Source organism: Zonotrichia albicollis, chromosome 2 (assembly GCF_047830755.1).
Source record: "Zonotrichia albicollis isolate bZonAlb1 chromosome 2, bZonAlb1.hap1, whole genome shotgun sequence".
Lineage (NCBI taxonomy): Eukaryota > Metazoa > Chordata > Aves > Passeriformes > Passerellidae > Zonotrichia > Zonotrichia albicollis.
In genome coordinates, this window is record NC_133820.1 from 91,250,897 (window position 1) to 91,268,364 (window position 17,468).

The 17,468-nt window shown below is 38.7% G+C and overlaps 1 protein-coding gene across 5 annotated transcripts in view; it reads right to left on the minus strand.

The window, feature by feature from the left end:
• Positions 1-2,565: 2,565 nt before the first annotated feature.
• Positions 2,566-17,468, minus strand: part of NALCN (sodium leak channel, non-selective) — a 239,290-nt gene continuing 224,387 nt past the window's right edge. For all 5 annotated transcript variants that reach the window (XM_074535672.1, XM_074535671.1, XM_074535670.1 and 2 more), the window contains 10 exons: positions 16,481-16,549; positions 14,202-14,350; positions 13,396-13,489; positions 12,489-12,621; positions 11,868-11,983; positions 9,431-9,588; positions 8,630-8,780; positions 6,835-6,984; positions 6,057-6,174; positions 2,566-4,775 (listed from right to left, as the gene is read on the minus strand). In XM_074535672.1, coding sequence (XP_074391773.1) covers positions 4,582-4,775; positions 6,057-6,174; positions 6,835-6,984; positions 8,630-8,780; positions 9,431-9,588; positions 11,868-11,983; positions 12,489-12,621; positions 13,396-13,489; positions 14,202-14,350; positions 16,481-16,549 — 1,332 coding nt within the window. In that variant the 3' untranslated portion in view covers positions 2,566-4,581. The remainder of the gene's footprint in view (positions 4,776-6,056; positions 6,175-6,834; positions 6,985-8,629; positions 8,781-9,430; positions 9,589-11,867; positions 11,984-12,488; positions 12,622-13,395; positions 13,490-14,201; positions 14,351-16,480; positions 16,550-17,468) is intronic.

Genomic DNA, 17,468 nt, shown 5'->3' on the forward strand with positions numbered 1-17,468 from the left:
TCCCTTTTTCCTTTTCTTTATTTTTATTTCTTTTTTTTCTCTTTAATTTCTCCCTCTTTTTAAATGTGCAGTGATCAGATTCCCCAGGCTGTATGTATTTAGAAAATCTGAGAGAAGTTACTTGATCTGTAGAACATGTAGTTCTATAGAATAGGTGTTGAGAGAAAAAAAGCAATACTTACTGCCCTTATAAACTGGCATCGTATACATTATAGTGAAATCATAACTGTTGAATCCCTCATTTCTTGGGAGGACATGCTGAGAATGGAGAATATGCATAGACACTGTCCACCCTACATGAGATTGGACAGCAAAACATAAAAGGAAACCAGAAAATGAGGCATGAGAGAGAATGTAGCACCCAGCTTCTCTGCCAATGAACTCACCAACCAACTCTCTTCCACCTTTGGGGGAAGATGTACTTACCAACAGCAATCCCACTGGAGTGACTTCCAACATGTGGAGGACCCAGTCAGAATCTGACTGCCCGTCTGTAAGACACACTGATATCTGCTGGTGTAAATCAGTTGGTTTCCAACCTCAGCAAAATAAAGTAACTCCCATTGAGACACTGGAGGCTTGTGCCACTTTTGGTTGCTGCCCAAATTCAGAAAGAAGAAAAGGCTGATGCCAACAGCTCTTCAGGTTGATGGATAATGTTTGGGGGTTTCTTCTCCCTTCTCTACAAGTACTAAAGAAATTTCTTTTCCAGTTTCCAGTAGGACACCTATGTATGAAACACACTTTTGTAGGTGCTCAGGTAATTCACCCAAATTCCCAAGGGCAGATGTGCAAGTCAGGTAAAAATATGAAACCAGTAAGGGTACTGAAATAAGCATCTGAGACAGGAACCTGTGGAAGGGGGATAAAGTGCCACTGCCCATACACTTAGATCACTGATGGGTTAATAACTTCATGCTTAGAGGGTCTTCATGGAGAACAATGGGCAACAGCTGCTAATGGGGTCTGACACCAGCGCCCTTGGGATGAAGAGGAAGGTTAATTGAATTCTAGTGAGGCTCCCTTTGTGTTTCAGAGCAATTGAACAAACCAGGGCAGCCAACTTCCCAGCACCAGCCTATGCATTGTGGCAAGCTCATCTGTGGTGTGACTAAATTGCCTTCAATAGCAGGAATGAATTCAGCCTCTGAAAGCCAGATTCAGGGAGACTGAGATAATCCTATTGGAAATTTTGATTGACAACTCAGGCCAGTGTTTGTTTTCAGATGTGGAAGTATTGCAGAAGGAATGGGCACTTTGGATGGGAGGTTGCTTGCTGCTCCTCCAAATGCACTGTTATAACAGTGCAAACTCTGCTACTCCAGTTATTCATGGAACTCTAATCTGCATGGACATGTTGTGAATAAAAAAAGAGAACAAAATAGATTATTCTTACAAAGTTATTCACTTGCTCTTGGCATTTAATCTTCTTTGGCTTCTCAGAAGCTGTGATACTGGTCTCTGAATGCAGACAATTCTGAATGTAATGTTATTTTAAAGATGTTTAAGCCTGATTGCTCCACATTAGTTAAAACAAAGATGGTATTTTCAGGCTGTAAATGCATACTTTATGTTTTCAGTTCTTAATTCAGTTGGATGTCTTCCAAAAGCAGGTGGTTTCAGGTTATTAGTTCCTTCATTAAAAAAGTGATTGTCTGAAATCTGACCTGACTTTGGAATGATATTGACATACATCTTTGCTGCGTGTTCTCAGACTTCCCACAAGCAGGTTTTTATTTGAGCACTGACAATATGCACTACTCTTTTTGTCCAACAAAGCCATGAACACTTTTGTAACTTGCTTCCTATGAAACAGATCTTTCTTATTGGATGAAAAGAAGTCTAAACAACTTCCTTTTTTCATTTGTATAGGGTGACTCTGCAGGTAGTAATATTCCCTGAGCAATTTTTTGTTTACCTTTGCTTAGGATCTATTCCTAAGACTTTTCTCTAAGGCTGTCTGGACTCTGACTTCCTGACACACTGTTTCCTTTTTGTGTCTCTCCATTGTTGGTGCAATCTCTTTGAACTCCAGTCATTCTTCAGCTCTCTTCTCTGCTTTTCACCTTCATACACAAATGTGCATTGGTTTCTCTGCTGCAGAATATGACCCTCTTTAGTTATGTTGGCATTGCTGTGCAAGGGAGGTTTTTACCTTTAACTGGTTGCTTGTGTGACTGTGTATATATTATTTTAATACCTTCATAACTTCATTCCACTTCCTATATTTGCAAAAGTAAAATGATGCATGCACACACACACACACACACACACACACACACACACACACACACACATCCAGGCTCTGAAGCAAAGAAAAAGTGGGTTAAATAAAAATACATAATGAACAGTCCTATTTAGAGCTATCTTTTGACTGAGACCCCTTGTGGTAGTACTGATGAGGTCAGTTGCTGGAGTGAAAAAACCAAAGCCCCTCACTTGCAAGAGTTTGAAAGCACCTCTACATAATCCTGTACAAACCACAGAGATTGTTACTATGCAGCATTATCATGGATGAGCCACATATAGCCAATGCAGTTACAACGAAAACCAGAGGGAGGAATATTGCTTAAAGCAACTCACTTTTATTGACAGTGTACTGTAAGGCAAGGAAAAAATGTTTGCCAGATTTTTTAAAAAGAAGGCTTGCAGCAAGAATGATCTGCAGTTCAATGTATTATTGAACTGTCCGAGATACTCTCTTTTATAAATCCAATATTTGTCTTCCTGTTATATATACAAAAACTCAAACAAGCACAAAACAGAACAAAGTAATGGATTTGCATATGAAGTTTTGTTGATGGTTCATGATCTATTAAACAAGAGAATGCACATATTCTTTTACCACAGAGTTACAGTTGACTAGATTTAAACTTAAATATATTTCAAAACACATAAACCCCCCACAAAATACAGATAAGTTCAATACCATTATTCTAGAAAAAAAAATCTAAACAATGTTCAACCATACAATGGGAAAATACACTGACAGATGCCAAGAAAGCTGTATTTCATAGTCAAAACTAATTTTGCATTTTTGGTGAAGGCATCTGTGTGTTTTCACTGTTATATTCTGACCATTTTAGACTAATATCTTGGCCAGAAAAATTTGCAAAATACTGGCTTTTGTCTGTTTTTGAAAGGATATATTTTTGAAGTGGTTATGTAGATAAACTGTGAGCCTCTTACAAGATCTCACATCAGGCCATGTTAGAGCAAACTATCATTTCCATAGGAAACAATGGTAACAGAAAGGTCCCAGCTCTGCTAAAAACCTAGTCAGGGGCCAAGCAACAAAATCTGCAACCTCTTAGTTCTTCCCTGAGGGAAGGGCACAATTTTACCCCACATTTTTTGACAGCCTTAGATTTGGGAACTAGCGAACATGGTTGTGTTTTGTGGCTCTCCTTCTTTGCCTCCATATCTGTACAGCATTGGCCTTTCACTGGAAAAGCTTTTATGATAGGAGAGCTGCTTTTCACTGGCAATAATGTAGCACTGCTGGTGCCTCGTAAAACAAGTGAAGGCCAACATGCCAAACATGATGTGCTGGGATAAAAGGGACAAAGGTACTCAGCCACAGCACAGTGCCCTGCCTCACCTTTGCAGGCCTGCAGCACGAGCAGTAACATGGGTAAGTAAAATTCTACCTATGCAGTCAAAACTGAATGTATTTTTAAAGACATACAATATTACTTTGTAATTAGAATCGCCAACATGCTAATTTTTGTCACAGACAAGAAGAAATCCTTAGGAGTACACAAGAAAAATGGGACCCAATTAAAAGAAGAATAATGACACTACACATATATGTAACCAGTATATGCTGAAAATGAAGCATAAACCCATGTTTTACATGTGAAAATCTTCTGCTGGATGCCTAAATGCACAGTTTCTCATGTATTTTTTTCCTTCCCCCCCACCCCATTTTCTCTATGAAAATCAAGCTCTTTGCATAATTAACCAAACCTCAAAGATATTTACATTTTAAAAGCCAATTCTTCACCTTCTATTTTTAAAATAAGTAATCCTGTATCTTGCATATTTTAAAAAAAGGTCCAGTGAAAGCTTAGAATTGTAATTCAGTATCTGTACTTAGTAAAAATACTTCCCTTGAACATGAAGTCAGTGCTGACCTCTTCAGGTCATTTGTGAATAATAAAATTTTTCTAAATAAATGTTACTAAGTAAGGAAAACAAAATGAGAAGAAATACATTACCCCTGTATTGTAAAGTGTTGCCACTTAAAGTACGGTAAAGGTTGAAGGAAAGCGCAGAGGTGTGTATATAAAATTTTTACTATGATTTTACAGGACACATGACACCTTTCAATGCTCTGTCTGCTAAAGGCATTATAGTCTTTCTGGCTTTGTTAGTACTGCTATAGTATACAAGTTTCTTAGAGTACAGTTAGTACCTACAGAAGTCAATTCTAACACAGAAGTGTGGGCTACACTTCATATGGCAGGAGGATAAGCGTAAGAGAAAATTTATGACATTGATTTTAAAGAAATCATACATCACAGCATCTTTAATTCAGCATAGAAAATTAGATTGTGACTGAAATTACTTAAATGCTTCTCAGATATCAAGAAGGTCCTCTCCACTCTCATCACTCTCCACAGTTAATTGTCTTGTCCACCATTTCTTGACTTCTGATCCACAGGAAGAAGCATCAGACATAGGATTCATTTTGCATGCAACAGATTTCATAGTTGAACGTCCACCAAAACGGAGGTTGACTGAGGACACTGAATGGCTTATTGGTTTGGGGGCTAGGAAATTAAACAGAAAGTTCAGAAAGTTCTGTATTAGAGATCTGCTTCTTGAACATTTTTGCTTAGAATTCAGGTATAGATATCTAGCTGATATCTAGCTGATATCTATCTAGCTAGGGCACGTTTAAACTGATTTAGTTCAGAGAGGGTAGGGCTTTGTTCTAATTTGTTTGTTTGTTTGTTTTCCCAGCTCCAGATGTTCACACTGCTCCCACTAATCTGCTGGCAGAGCAGTTTAACTGAGCAGTGCCTCATTTCCTTCTGCTGCGATAACTGATGCAAAAGATCTCCTTATCCAGCTAATTGCAACCTAAATGATTTAGGCAGTACTTACATGAGCTAACCTGCTGGCAAAACAGTGAAAGTAGTAAATGTGAAGAAGGGGGGGTGGGGAGGTGCTTTTAGGATTGGCAGCTACATCTAGAAAGTGATACTTTACAATGGCCTAGGGGGTGAAACAGGTACAGGTTGCTGGTATGGCACATGTCTAAGTATATAAGCCCCAAAACTGATCTTAATTATGCTATTCATGATCTTAAATACCTGTCTTTGCTGGACTGGAGGCTGACTACTTATAATACTGGGCATGGAAATGACCCTCTTTTTTACAACTATCCACTGAGGAATGTTCAAAACTGACACAGAACAGATCAGTTCTAAGAAAGGAAATCCTTAGCAATTCATTTTTTTAAGATTCTTCACTTGTAAAACCTGTGCAGTTGACTACAAAAGAAAGACTCCTCCTTAGCATGTTTCCTCTCACTCTTTCTCTCTTTTCCAACAAAATGTTGATCTTTGCTGCTCAGTGATATTTAAATGAAGTCATGGATTGAAAGCTTTCTATTAAACTATCCTGCTTCTTGGACAAGTACACTGGCAACAAAAATAGGGTCAATGGTAGTCCACAGAACAGCATTACTGTCCCTCCTGCTTCCACTTAGATATGATCAGGGTCTGAACAGTGGCAGCCTTTGAGGGCAGCACTCTGATTCAGAATAGGACTGACTGATGTAAAAGGTCCTGAGCCAATGTATGAAAAAGTAAAAAGTGTAACCACTTCACAGGGCAATGCTTGAGCCCATCCTCCAAACTTTCTGAATTGTGAAGAAAGGAAGAAACTGCTTTACTCCAACAGGCATGAGGACAGGAAAGCCCTGATGTGGGTGCAAGCAGCAGCCAGGAGGGAAAATTGTGAATCATGAAGCCTTTCTTGGCCTTGTTATTGCACAACAGGAATTTTTCATGTGGGGACCTTACTGATAAACCTTTTTCACTTACCTGATGGCAAGCGCCATTGTCCAAATTTCCGCTGAGGTTTCCCAGCATCTCCAGCATCTTGTCTATAGCCACCTCTGTCAGAAAGTGTCGGGCTGAGGAGCTGCTGCTGGCTACTTGTCTGGACAGAGAAAAAGGAATCTCAGTTATAGCTCCCCTATGTAACCCTAGGAAGGGGTACCTTTCTATTCTGTTTCAAACTTTATCAATGAATACAAACAAAACATATTGTCATTGGTTAGAGCAGCATGCTTTCTGCTCTTTAATACCTCGGAAAACTACTACTAACACACAAAAGCAGAAAGGTCATGTGGGCTCCCAAAGGCATTTGTCCTGTTGAAGGGTATGAAATTATTCTCAGCCTACTACAACCATTGTGGAAAGCCCTTATGTTGTACCTTCTATATCTCCTATTCTGCTCAGAGGTCCCAGCATGCCCAGTGTTCTCCCTCTCAGTGTAAACACTACTTCAGAATGCCTGAACGGGAAAGCTTCACATCTCTAAGCCTGCACACAGCTCATGCAAGAGCTGAAAGCTGGGGCTGACAGAGTTGTACAGCTGAGTTTGCCCTTTATGATAGCTAGACAGCTAAATATGTTGGGGAATTTCTGCCTTAGAACATCTTGCCTTAGAGCATCTGATGGCAAAGACTGAAACAAAACAAAGTATTATTTTTTAAATTTTTTTTCAGTTAAAATGATGTTTAAAAAAGAACAAATAAGAAATATGGAAGATTTGTGAATTTATTATGAGTAGTTGATAGTTTTCTGGATAACATACCTCTGGCTGTGCACTGTTATCTTGATTAAGAGCATTCATATCTTCACTTGGCTGTGTTGTCTCAATGCTGGGAGGATTCAGAAACCGGCTCAGCTCCTGCTGTTGGCTCTCTCGCAGGCTGTGGATAATGCTGCACGACTGCTGCTGTTTCTATCAAGGTACAGTATGGGATGAAGAAAATGTTCTGATTGGTCTGTCACACCAAAGTGTTTGAGTTTTAAAAAAAAAGTATTCCAAATATCCAAATATTTAGCTGAACAGTGAGCACAAGCTGCGAATTCCAGGTGCATCAATAAAGATCCATGTATTAGACGTTGCTATTTAAATAAAGTGAATTCTAGCATATTTCTAACCTTTAGGGAATAGAGGATGAAATTTATGAACTACATTAAGGGGAAGGCACATTGCTCAATCCTTGATTTTAAACCTTTAAACACATACAAAGAGTTTAAACACATACAAAGTTTTGAATTTATCATTTAAAAGTTCTTGCAAAGAAAAAGAAACCAGGAAATTGATAGAGATTCACATGGAATTACATAGATTCATAGGGAATTACATGAATGCAATGAAAAAATTCTGATTTCTTTCATGGGCTTTGGAGAGGGCTGTCAATAAAACTGAATAAAACAGTAGTGAAAACCTTGGGACTAAGTATAGATTTACAGTACAAATAGGAAAACAAACCTACTACCATTACAATTTTACAATCTAATTTTCTTTTAAATTAAAATAAACAGCACTTAGGAAGGGTTTCACTTTCCTGGGTAATTTTTACATGATCCCTCTAGGGAGACTTAGAGAATAACAAGAGAATTTCAAAATATATCTTAACTTCCATAATTACATTCAGTTTATAAAAGGTTCATAGAATGTGAAATGATCTGAACCATATTATTAGAGTGAAATGAATAGCATATTTACTTTATCATAGTGTAGTTCGGTATCATAATGAAATGAACAGCAGAGTTGAACAAACCCAGAACTGAGAGCTGAGATTAAATTTACTGCCATTATTATCACAGAGATAAAATCAAAATGAAACTATGTATCATCGAACCCTGATGTTTCAGCTGGAATGTACATCATATTCAAAACATCCAGCTAAGTATTTGTATAAATTTACAAACAGAAGACAGATGCCATGATGACAAATCACTATGGAAAATCTTCTATCACAAGAAGTAATTTTTTATAAAACAAAAAATATATGTGTCAAAACCTGGAGTCAGACTCATACTATCTGAAAAATCAGTCATCAATGTAACCATGTTGTGACTTGGTCCATACACCTGCTTTCCATGTAGACACTGCTCATGTGCACACACAGTAATTGCAATGGCTCACTCAAATGATTTATCTTAATACAGGCTCCATCTGGATAGTCATCTACAGGTTTCTCATCTGCCAGCAGAGGCAAGGAAATTATACAATTACATTATGTGAGGAAGGATTAGGCCTATAAAATTCCATCTAACTTTTTTTTTCTTAATTCCTTTGACTTTGGTCTCTGCATATGCACCTTCCTGTATTGAAAAGACAGATAAAGTTTGGAAAGGAATATAGTTTTTGCCTTCAAAAGATGCTTATTTTTGTAGCACTGTAGAGCCGCAACAATCAGCTCTATTTTTGTAGAGCTGTAATAAACTTTTTTTTGCTCAGTTAGCAACTGCTACATACTTCAAATAAGTATTATCATGACTCCGAAGTAAATGAAGCATAGGGACACAGATTCCAGCATTGTTGAGCAGTTCAATTGATGCAACCATTTAGATACTACTTTAGCTTGACTTACAGCTCTGATTCGCTTTAAGCACTTTTTCAGCCACATTCGTATGGTCTGTTTGGCCACCTCCTCTTCTATGGTATATTCCAGTTGCTCCCTGGCAAGCAGCTCTTCCAGTTGAAGACTTTTTCTGATATCAACGGACCTATATGAAAGCATGCTGGAAGAAAAACAATTAATTTATATTTAAATTCTGGTGTCTTTGCCTTTTTTAGAGAATCAAATCTCATACTTAAGACCTTGGTGCAAAAATACATAACTCAGGTGTGCACAGTAAATTCACATTTGAAGCTAAAAAAAAATTGCTGAGATGATTCTAGAAGAGACTTACTGTGCTCAAAACAAAGACCTTATTGCCAACATCCAGCTCTCCAGTAGGTGAACTGCTGAACTGTAAGCAATTAGGGCATTTGTGATGGTTTGGGTGTTTTCCCTCCCTAAGTGTTTACACTTGGATAATGTTCCCATATCTATTTTATTTCTAGTCTGGCTCACTGTCATGTTGCTTCACTTGAAGGTACATTTCATTAGTTGGGATACAAGAGGAGCATGTCACTGTAGTTTGTGACAAACCTCCTGCAATGAAAATGTTAAAATTACTTAGAGCTGATTCCCTAGGACCTGTGTTTGCCATCACTAATATTTTTGTAGGGAAAAAAAGGGAAATCTAATTTTTGTAAAACATTTAAAATTACAGTGCCTCTGGCTACCAGTCTTGTCTTATCCTGAGCCTAAGTGCTACCTGATAGCCTGGAAAGAAACACAGGCTGTTATATCTGTTCTAAAAATGTGGAGAAAATCTCAGTGTACCTGAGCACGTCGTGAAAAGTGACATCGCCACCATTGTGGAGCCGCTCCATTTCATAGCACATGTGCTTGAACAGCAGCTTGTCCTTGTCGAGATCCACCTCCAGCCTGCCTCGCAGAAGCCTCAGCAAGAATTTCACTCGGAAGGTAGGGATTACACCCTGTGTTAAATTGCACAATTGATGGTAAATTATTACTGTGATCTAACGACCAACTCACACATTCAACTTGATCACTGAGAGAAAAACTATTTCTCCTAGCATATTTAAGTCACTGTGAACTCATTGCTGAAGAATGTGCACACTCAGCCAGTTCTTCAGCAAATTCACAGAAGTCTTTGTGGTTATTTGACTCATATACAATGAAAACCTATGCCGCTCATTTTGCCAGAATTTTTCAAAATTGCTTGGGGATTTAGTTTCCCCATTTGCATTCATCTGTAATTAGAATCATATTCCCAAAGAGCTGCCTCTGTAAAATGGAAATTAGACTACAGTTTAAACACTCATAGCCACATCTATAATTTGTTGTAAACTGTGCCCTACTCTGTGCATCTCTGAATGAGCAAGAGAATGTTGAGAGTTTACTGGCTTTTTAAAGGTTATCTGCTCTAAGAGGCAGCACATCCTGCACTTTTGGTGACAACAACTTCTATCTGTTTTTACAAAATTAAGACTGAGTGTACTTCCCTCTAAAACTGTGGTATTCACAATCTTCAAATATCTTTTGTTCTGTTAAATGAGCCTCATCTGAACTATTTTTGCTGTAAGGTTCTCCACATCAAAGAGATTCAGTCAGTGCTGGGTACCATGGATTCAGAACTTTCTTACCCTCATGAGTACAGGCTGCAGCTTCCCTCTCCAGCACAGCCATGAGCCAACTACAGACAACCAACTACTTTCACCATAATGTTGATCACACTCAAATATCAGTGATGTCATGAATCATTCAGATTATGATTTAATTTGTGTCGGCATCTGAGCAGCTCAGTCTCCCAGATGTTATTCTCATTTCAGAATCACAGAATGGTTGAGGTTGGAAAGAAACTCTGGACCTCACCTTGTCTCACCCCTCTGCTTAATCAGGGTCTCCTAAAGTCAGGATCAGGTCCAGATGGCTTTGAATATCTCCAAGGATGGAGACTCCACAAACCCCCTAGGAAAACCTGGGCCAGTGCTCAGTCATCATCACAGTGACAAACAGTTCCCTGATGTTCACAGGTGGCTCTTGTGTTTCAGGTTGTGCCCATTGCGTCCAGCCCTGTCACTGGGCATCCCTGAGCTGAGCCTGGCTCTGTCCTCTTTGCATCCTCCCTGCAGGTATTTATACACATTGAGGGGATCCCCTGAGCCTTCTCCAGGCTGAACAGTGCCAATTTTCTCAGCCTTTCCTCTCAGGAGACTGCTCCAGTCTCTTCATCATATTTGTGTCCCTTTGCTGGACTCTCTCCAGTATGTCCATGTCTCTGTGTACAGGAGAGCCTAGAACCAAACCAGGATTCCAGTTGTGGTCTCACCAGTGCTGAGCAGAGCAAAAGGACCCTCTCTGCCTTGGTCTGCTGGCAATACTTTGTCTAATGCTGCCCAGGATACCATTGGCCTTCTTTTCTGCAAGGGAAACGATGGCTCATGTTCAGCTTGGTGTCCACTGGGGCCCCCAGGTCCTTTACTGCCAAGCTGCTTTCCAGCTGCATGGCCTAAGCAGGTACTGTGCCTTGGTTTATTCTTCTCCAGGTGCAAGACATGGCAGTTTTCCTAACTGAACTTCATGAGGCTTCTGATTCCACTTCTCCAGCCTGTGAGGGTCCCTCTGGATGGCAGCATAACTCTGTGGCATATCAGCCACTCTGTCCAGCTTGATGTCATCAGAAAATGTGCTGGGGGTGCCCTCTGCCACTCTGTCCGTGTCATAAATGAGGATATTGAACAGGATTGGAGCCAATATTGATCCCTGGGGCACACAAGGAGTTCCTGGCCTCCAACTAGAACCTGTCCTGCCCACCCTCACCCTCTGAGCCTGCCTATGCAGACAGTTTTCAGTCCACTTCATCTCGCTCAGCCCATACTTGATTAGCCTCCCCATAAGAATTTTGCAGTGCTGAAATCTCAGCAAAGATCTTCTGAAAATCAGGCACAAAAAATGGATATGAATCTGTAGACTTCCAAGGGAACAACTCTCAGGAAGCTGGGAGGGAAGATGCTATTATATTGATCCTATAAATAGGTATGTTTGTTTGTAAAACTGCTATTATAAGCACTTCACAGAATACAAGTTAATATCCGAAGGGCCATGAACAACATTAGATCATGCTCACGTCTCAAATTTGAACCGTAACTGCTCAAGAGAATTTTGTCACACTTTTTCTCCCTCATTTTCCTTTTCAAGAAAAACTGGAACTTACTGTATCTCTTCCTATTATCAAGAAATTATTATTTCTTACCTCTCTTTTGTCATCAACCATGTTCCATATAATTTGAAAATGCCTTAGGTCATTATAACTTAAAAGCTGATCTTCTTCAGTTGAGTAAAACAATGAGAAATTCTCCACAATGATAGCTGAAAACCACAAGAAGAATATACACCTTAAAGAAATCCTGTAGTTACATTGCAACATCTAGTTCTGTTGTGCAAACTCCATATTAACAAATGCCTGTATGCTAAGACAAAGATTTTGAAAGCATAATATACTGTCTTGCCACACCAATATTCACGATGCTTTTTAAAAACTGTATCTTAAATGCTAGTGAGATGCCTAATCTAACATCTAAAATCAATTAAGTGAATTCCAATGATGTTTGAACAAAGGTTAACTGAAGAAATAAGAGCTGAGAATCAGTGTTCTGTAGGGCAACTCTACAAATAGAAAATATCTCTTTGTTCCAAAAGATTTCCTTCCAAAACTTCCTGAGATTTAGCCAAAGAAGTATCAAAATCATTATATACATGCAAGGTAACGCTGAAGGTACAAGGTAGCCTCATACTGAACAGCACAACAGCCTCACATCTAACATACTACATGCCAAGATGTACCTTGTTGGTATTAATGTCTATTTTCACTTACCAACAAGCAAATTTAGCATGATGTATGCAATGATGACATAGAAGGAACAGAAATACATGAGAGCACCAGCATAATTTCCACAGTCTGTTTTCCAGTAGGTGCTGTTATCTGGTGTACAAAATGGCGGCTGAACCTTCAAAACAAAAGAAAACAAGGTAAAAAAATATATATAATAATCAATCTAATATTTAAGACTATTATTTCTTTAAGGTTTCCCAATTAGGGAATAATACTGTGAGCATTACTGTGGGCAGGTTGTTTCTCTTCCATTAGTAGACAGAAACCAGGAAAGAGAGAGAGTTATGACAAAAAAGGCTGGGGCATAGATCTTACCACCACATAAAGGGCACGTTGTGCATTATTCCACTATACAGGAACAAGCTGGTGCTTTGAAGCACAGTGATTTTCAAAATGTTTCTTCCCAGCTCATTAATTTTAAAAAGGAGAGGCATATGATCTTCCTTGCAATGGAAAGCACGGACAAACATTTACTTGGGCAAAATATAATGATTCAAGGAGGAATTTTGAGGTCATCCAGACTATCATTCACATGGAATAAGCCAAAGCGCAGGAATCAAAAACAAGGTAAATCAGAAAACACACCTTGCCCCAGTCAAAGCAGAGATAATAGTGAAAAGTGACTTACTGCATTTCTGATTTTGAAACCATCTGTTTATTTTTGGTTTTAAATCATCTAATGGCCCAGCTCTATGAAATATTACTCTGTGAGTATGAGACTGGAACTGCAATTTGTGCATCATGTTCTGAAGTTTAGTGAACATTATTTTCTTGAAGGATAAAGGCAAGCCCAGAATTCCTTGTACAAAGTTATGATACTGAAAACAGTTTGAGATAGAGTAGTATCTTTCATTTCTTGTCTACTTATCTCTGGCAGTATTGTAATTACCATGCAGTCATGCATAATTTTGTTCCAGTCTTCTCCAGTAACTATTCTGAAGAGTACAGTAATAGCCTTGCCAGCTGATGAAAAATTTGCATGTCTGTTTTAAAGAAAGAGAGAGAGAAAGATTGAGAGTGAGAGATCATTTCACTTTCCAGAATTAAAATGTTGGCAAGAAAAAATATTTCAATTTTCTACTGTTCTTCCATTTTAAACTAAAAATAATTACAGTATTATTTGAATGAGCCCATTGAATTATTTATTTAATGACTTAAGATACAATAACTGAACTCTAGCTCAGAAGAGGTCTGAGTATTTTAGCTCATTTTATCAGAGAACTAAAGAAAACTCAAGGCCAGGTCCCATTTCCCGTCTCCATTTTGTTTTGTAAGCCTGATGATGACTGGGAAATCTCCAGCTAATGGCCATTCAAAGAACTGCCTCCCTTCTCTATCAGCCTAAGGGTTCTGTATCAGCCATATGGATTCTGTTCCTGGGTGATGCCAGTAGGATGCAGTAGGCACACTGTGTTTCAGCCTCTTGTGGGCTAGCACAGTACTGCTTGCATCATACTTCAGCTGGCATAACGAAGAGCAGCTCTCAGTCTGCTCTGGGTTGGATCAGGTGTCATTTGTCCATTGCACAAAGACTGGAAAGATGGCTCAGTGTCTCCTGTCAGAAATTCTGTTTAGAGCTCTTCAGCCAGATCTGCAGTTCTGTTTTTTTTACCACAGATAAACTTCTCTAGCAGAATGTGATTTCTTCAGGCTGTTTAAAGAACATCCCTGTGAGGTGGGAACTCCATACTGTACCTGTTAATGTTCTCTCCGTATTTCACTGTACCAAATAACACCACTCCAGCAAAAGCATAACAAAGAAGCAGTAAGAACATGCCCACTATGATGAAGAAACTCTTGTACATGCTGACAACCACAGTCAGGAGAAGCATTTTCAGTGTTACCTGGAAAGACAGAGAAAAAGCAATCCATGACAGCATTCAGGAAAGCAAAGACAAAACATAAACGTGAGTTCTTGCACTTGCCATTTTGACAGCAAATCCTTTAGACACATTCATTAGTGGATGAGCTCAGTAAAATGGTACATTATGAATGTGATTTGAATTGTGTGTGCTTTTTACTTGTTACAGACATCAGCATATCTTCCTCATTTACAAGGTCAGGATGTTGCTCCTCAGATGGTACAGCATAAGCTTAACTATAATATCCCAGGATCAGTATTCTCCTGAAGTATCAGCATTGTCATTGCACAAACAGTGGTGCAGTAAACTACTTTGGGCTTATCTAAAAGTGATCCTGTTAGACAGAAATCACAGATGCCGCTGCCTACCTAAAGGAATACTTTCACGAAAAGAAAAAAAGATTTTCTTAAGATCAGTACAGCTTCTTTAAGCCAGTAATTTCTCATGGGAGTTTGTGAAAGACCAGGGACGTCCTCCAGAAGCCTTCCAGTACCTAAGTGGGGGTGACAAGAGAGCTGGAGAGGGACTTTTTACAAGAGCATATAGTGACAGAACAAGAGTAAGAGGCTTTAAACTGAAAGAGGTGAGGTTTAGATTTGGTGTTGAAAAGAAATTCATTGTGAGGGTGGTGAGGCACTGGAACAAGTTGCCCAAACAAGCTCTGGACACTCCATTCCTGGAAGTGTTCAAGGACAGGTTGAATGGGGTTTTGAGTAACTTGGTCAAGTAGCAGGTGTCTCTGCCCATGGCAGGGGGGTTGGAATGAGATGATCTTTAGGGTCCCTTCCAAACCAAACCACTCTGTGAGCCTATGATTCTGTGAAGTTGGCCAAAGAACACAAAATGAGAGCATAATTTTGAAAACTTCACAGGCTGTGTGCCTTGATAATAGATATTACTTTTCCATGTATGTATATTTTACATTTTACTCTTGATGAATTTATTGCCCTAGATTGTCCTAACACTTTTTAAAACTTTGGATATGATAAAAAATTCCCTTTAATGGGACTGAGGGTGTTACTTTTCTTTATAATCATGCCAAATTCCTGCTGGCCTTTAGTCATCACATTGCATTAGGATGGGTAAATTAGTGAAACTGATACAGCTGATAACATGAAAGTACAAATGACTAGGTTAAAACCTTGAAAAAAACTTTAGAATCAATCAGAAAGCTTTGAAGGCAATCACTTGGTCCGGCTGCATAGGACAAGCAAGGATTTTTCATTTGACGTCAAAGGCTCAACAAGTTCTGTGTAGTCTGATTTAAGGAAAATTTTTATCTTTAATGAACAAACCCTTTGACTTACTGTTCTTAACCCTGGCAACGTAGTACAGCAGTTTTTTCATCACATTTACTTTAATATGTCAGACTTCACAGAAAATATTTGGATAGTCTAAGAAGTTCTATAGCAAGGGAATGCAGTGTCACCACTTGTTAAATAAACGTGTTTGTTCTCTGCTTATGCTTATTCTGCCATTCTACTCTCAATTATACCAGAAGAAATCCAAACACAAAAGAAGTGACTTGAGAAGTGACTTGCTTTGTCACCATCTCAGTGTTTTCAGAAGAACATCTTGGCCCAAAATTGTTTTTAAATGGAATATAAATCCTTTATTGTGACAAGACATACATTGTAGAGACAAAAGACACAGACCTGCACGCTGGAAAAAGAAACTTTTTAAAGATAGCACTATCATAATAAGATGATGCATTCAACCACCAATACAATTGTCTCACAGTGAAAATAAAAAAAACAGCATGCCCATCACACCTCAACTGAAATGGAAAGGGCTGAAAGCAGCACAGTGTATGTTCAGAATTGTAGAGAGCATTTTTAAAAGCTGTGGTATTGCTGCTGCACTTTGTTTTCTGAAAAAAAGAAGCTTTTCCAATAACCACAGAACTATTATACAATCTACTCAAAATCCTGACATTTTAAATATAGCATGTAAAGTTGCAGACTGCTGTTTGGCTGTTTGAATTTTGGTTTTTTGGGGTTTTTTTGCCTAGAAAACAGAGCCTTACAGAATTTGCATGAGAGATGCACAGCATCTAGTCCTTTAATCTATATATGAGCACTGCACTAATTGTAGTTCCTAATTTATACTTACATGCTTTCCACAAATGGAGAAAAACCTGAAGACAATTACACATGCCCCCATCATGTATGTGTATGCATTCTGGAACACAAATAAAAAAGACTTAAAACATGGTCCCCTAGGAATCTCTTGAACAAATCATAACTGATTTTTTAGTAATATAGGGCAGTCCCCATATGAAATAACAGAAATTATAAATAATTAGCAACAATAGAAAGAACTCACACCCAATCTCCCCACACATCAAGCCAAAACCCCTTCAGTCCTATATTAATTATGTCCATCAGGCTTGGTGTACTTGTCTAGGAAGCTGCTGGATTACAGAAACTCCTCAGGTCTTCCAAGCTATTTAGTAGCAGGGAGAAACTGTGAATGTCAGGGCAAAATGATTAATCACATGAAACAGGTTTTTCTTCAAACAGAACATGGGGCAGACAAAAGAAAATCCTGCAGACATTATAGGGTTGTGACTCTGGCAACTTGTGAATATGACAATTATCAACCATCCGTTCTTCTTCCCCTGTAAATAAAGAAACTAGGAGTGCACTTGAATTTTATAAATTGGTGTGAAATGAAGGGAGAGCTGATTTCCTCCTCTGTCTCCTCCATGTCTTCATGAATTAAACACTGCCCCTTAACCAAAACCAGTGGTACAGAATCACTGTTGGGTTTGGGAGGGTTGGTATAGTTCAGCAGTTTTGAACTATGCCTTCTTCCAGTCCTCTGTTCCTGTCTGTATTCTGTACCTTGCCTCTTTCTTCCTTCATGCTCCCAAGATCTTTGTTAGAAGTGCTCTCACTCTCTTCAGTCTCCTTCCTTTTGTCACTTAGATCCCTCCTAAAGGCTTGTTTCCTACCACATTTACAGACTCTAACTTGCATCAGTAAGACAATTTTTGCACTAACATGATTGTACAAGACAATAATTCTTATCATCAAGCTTAGTTTCTTTCAGACATATTTCAGTCTTATTAAACTCTCAAAGATTTATCTGTATATAT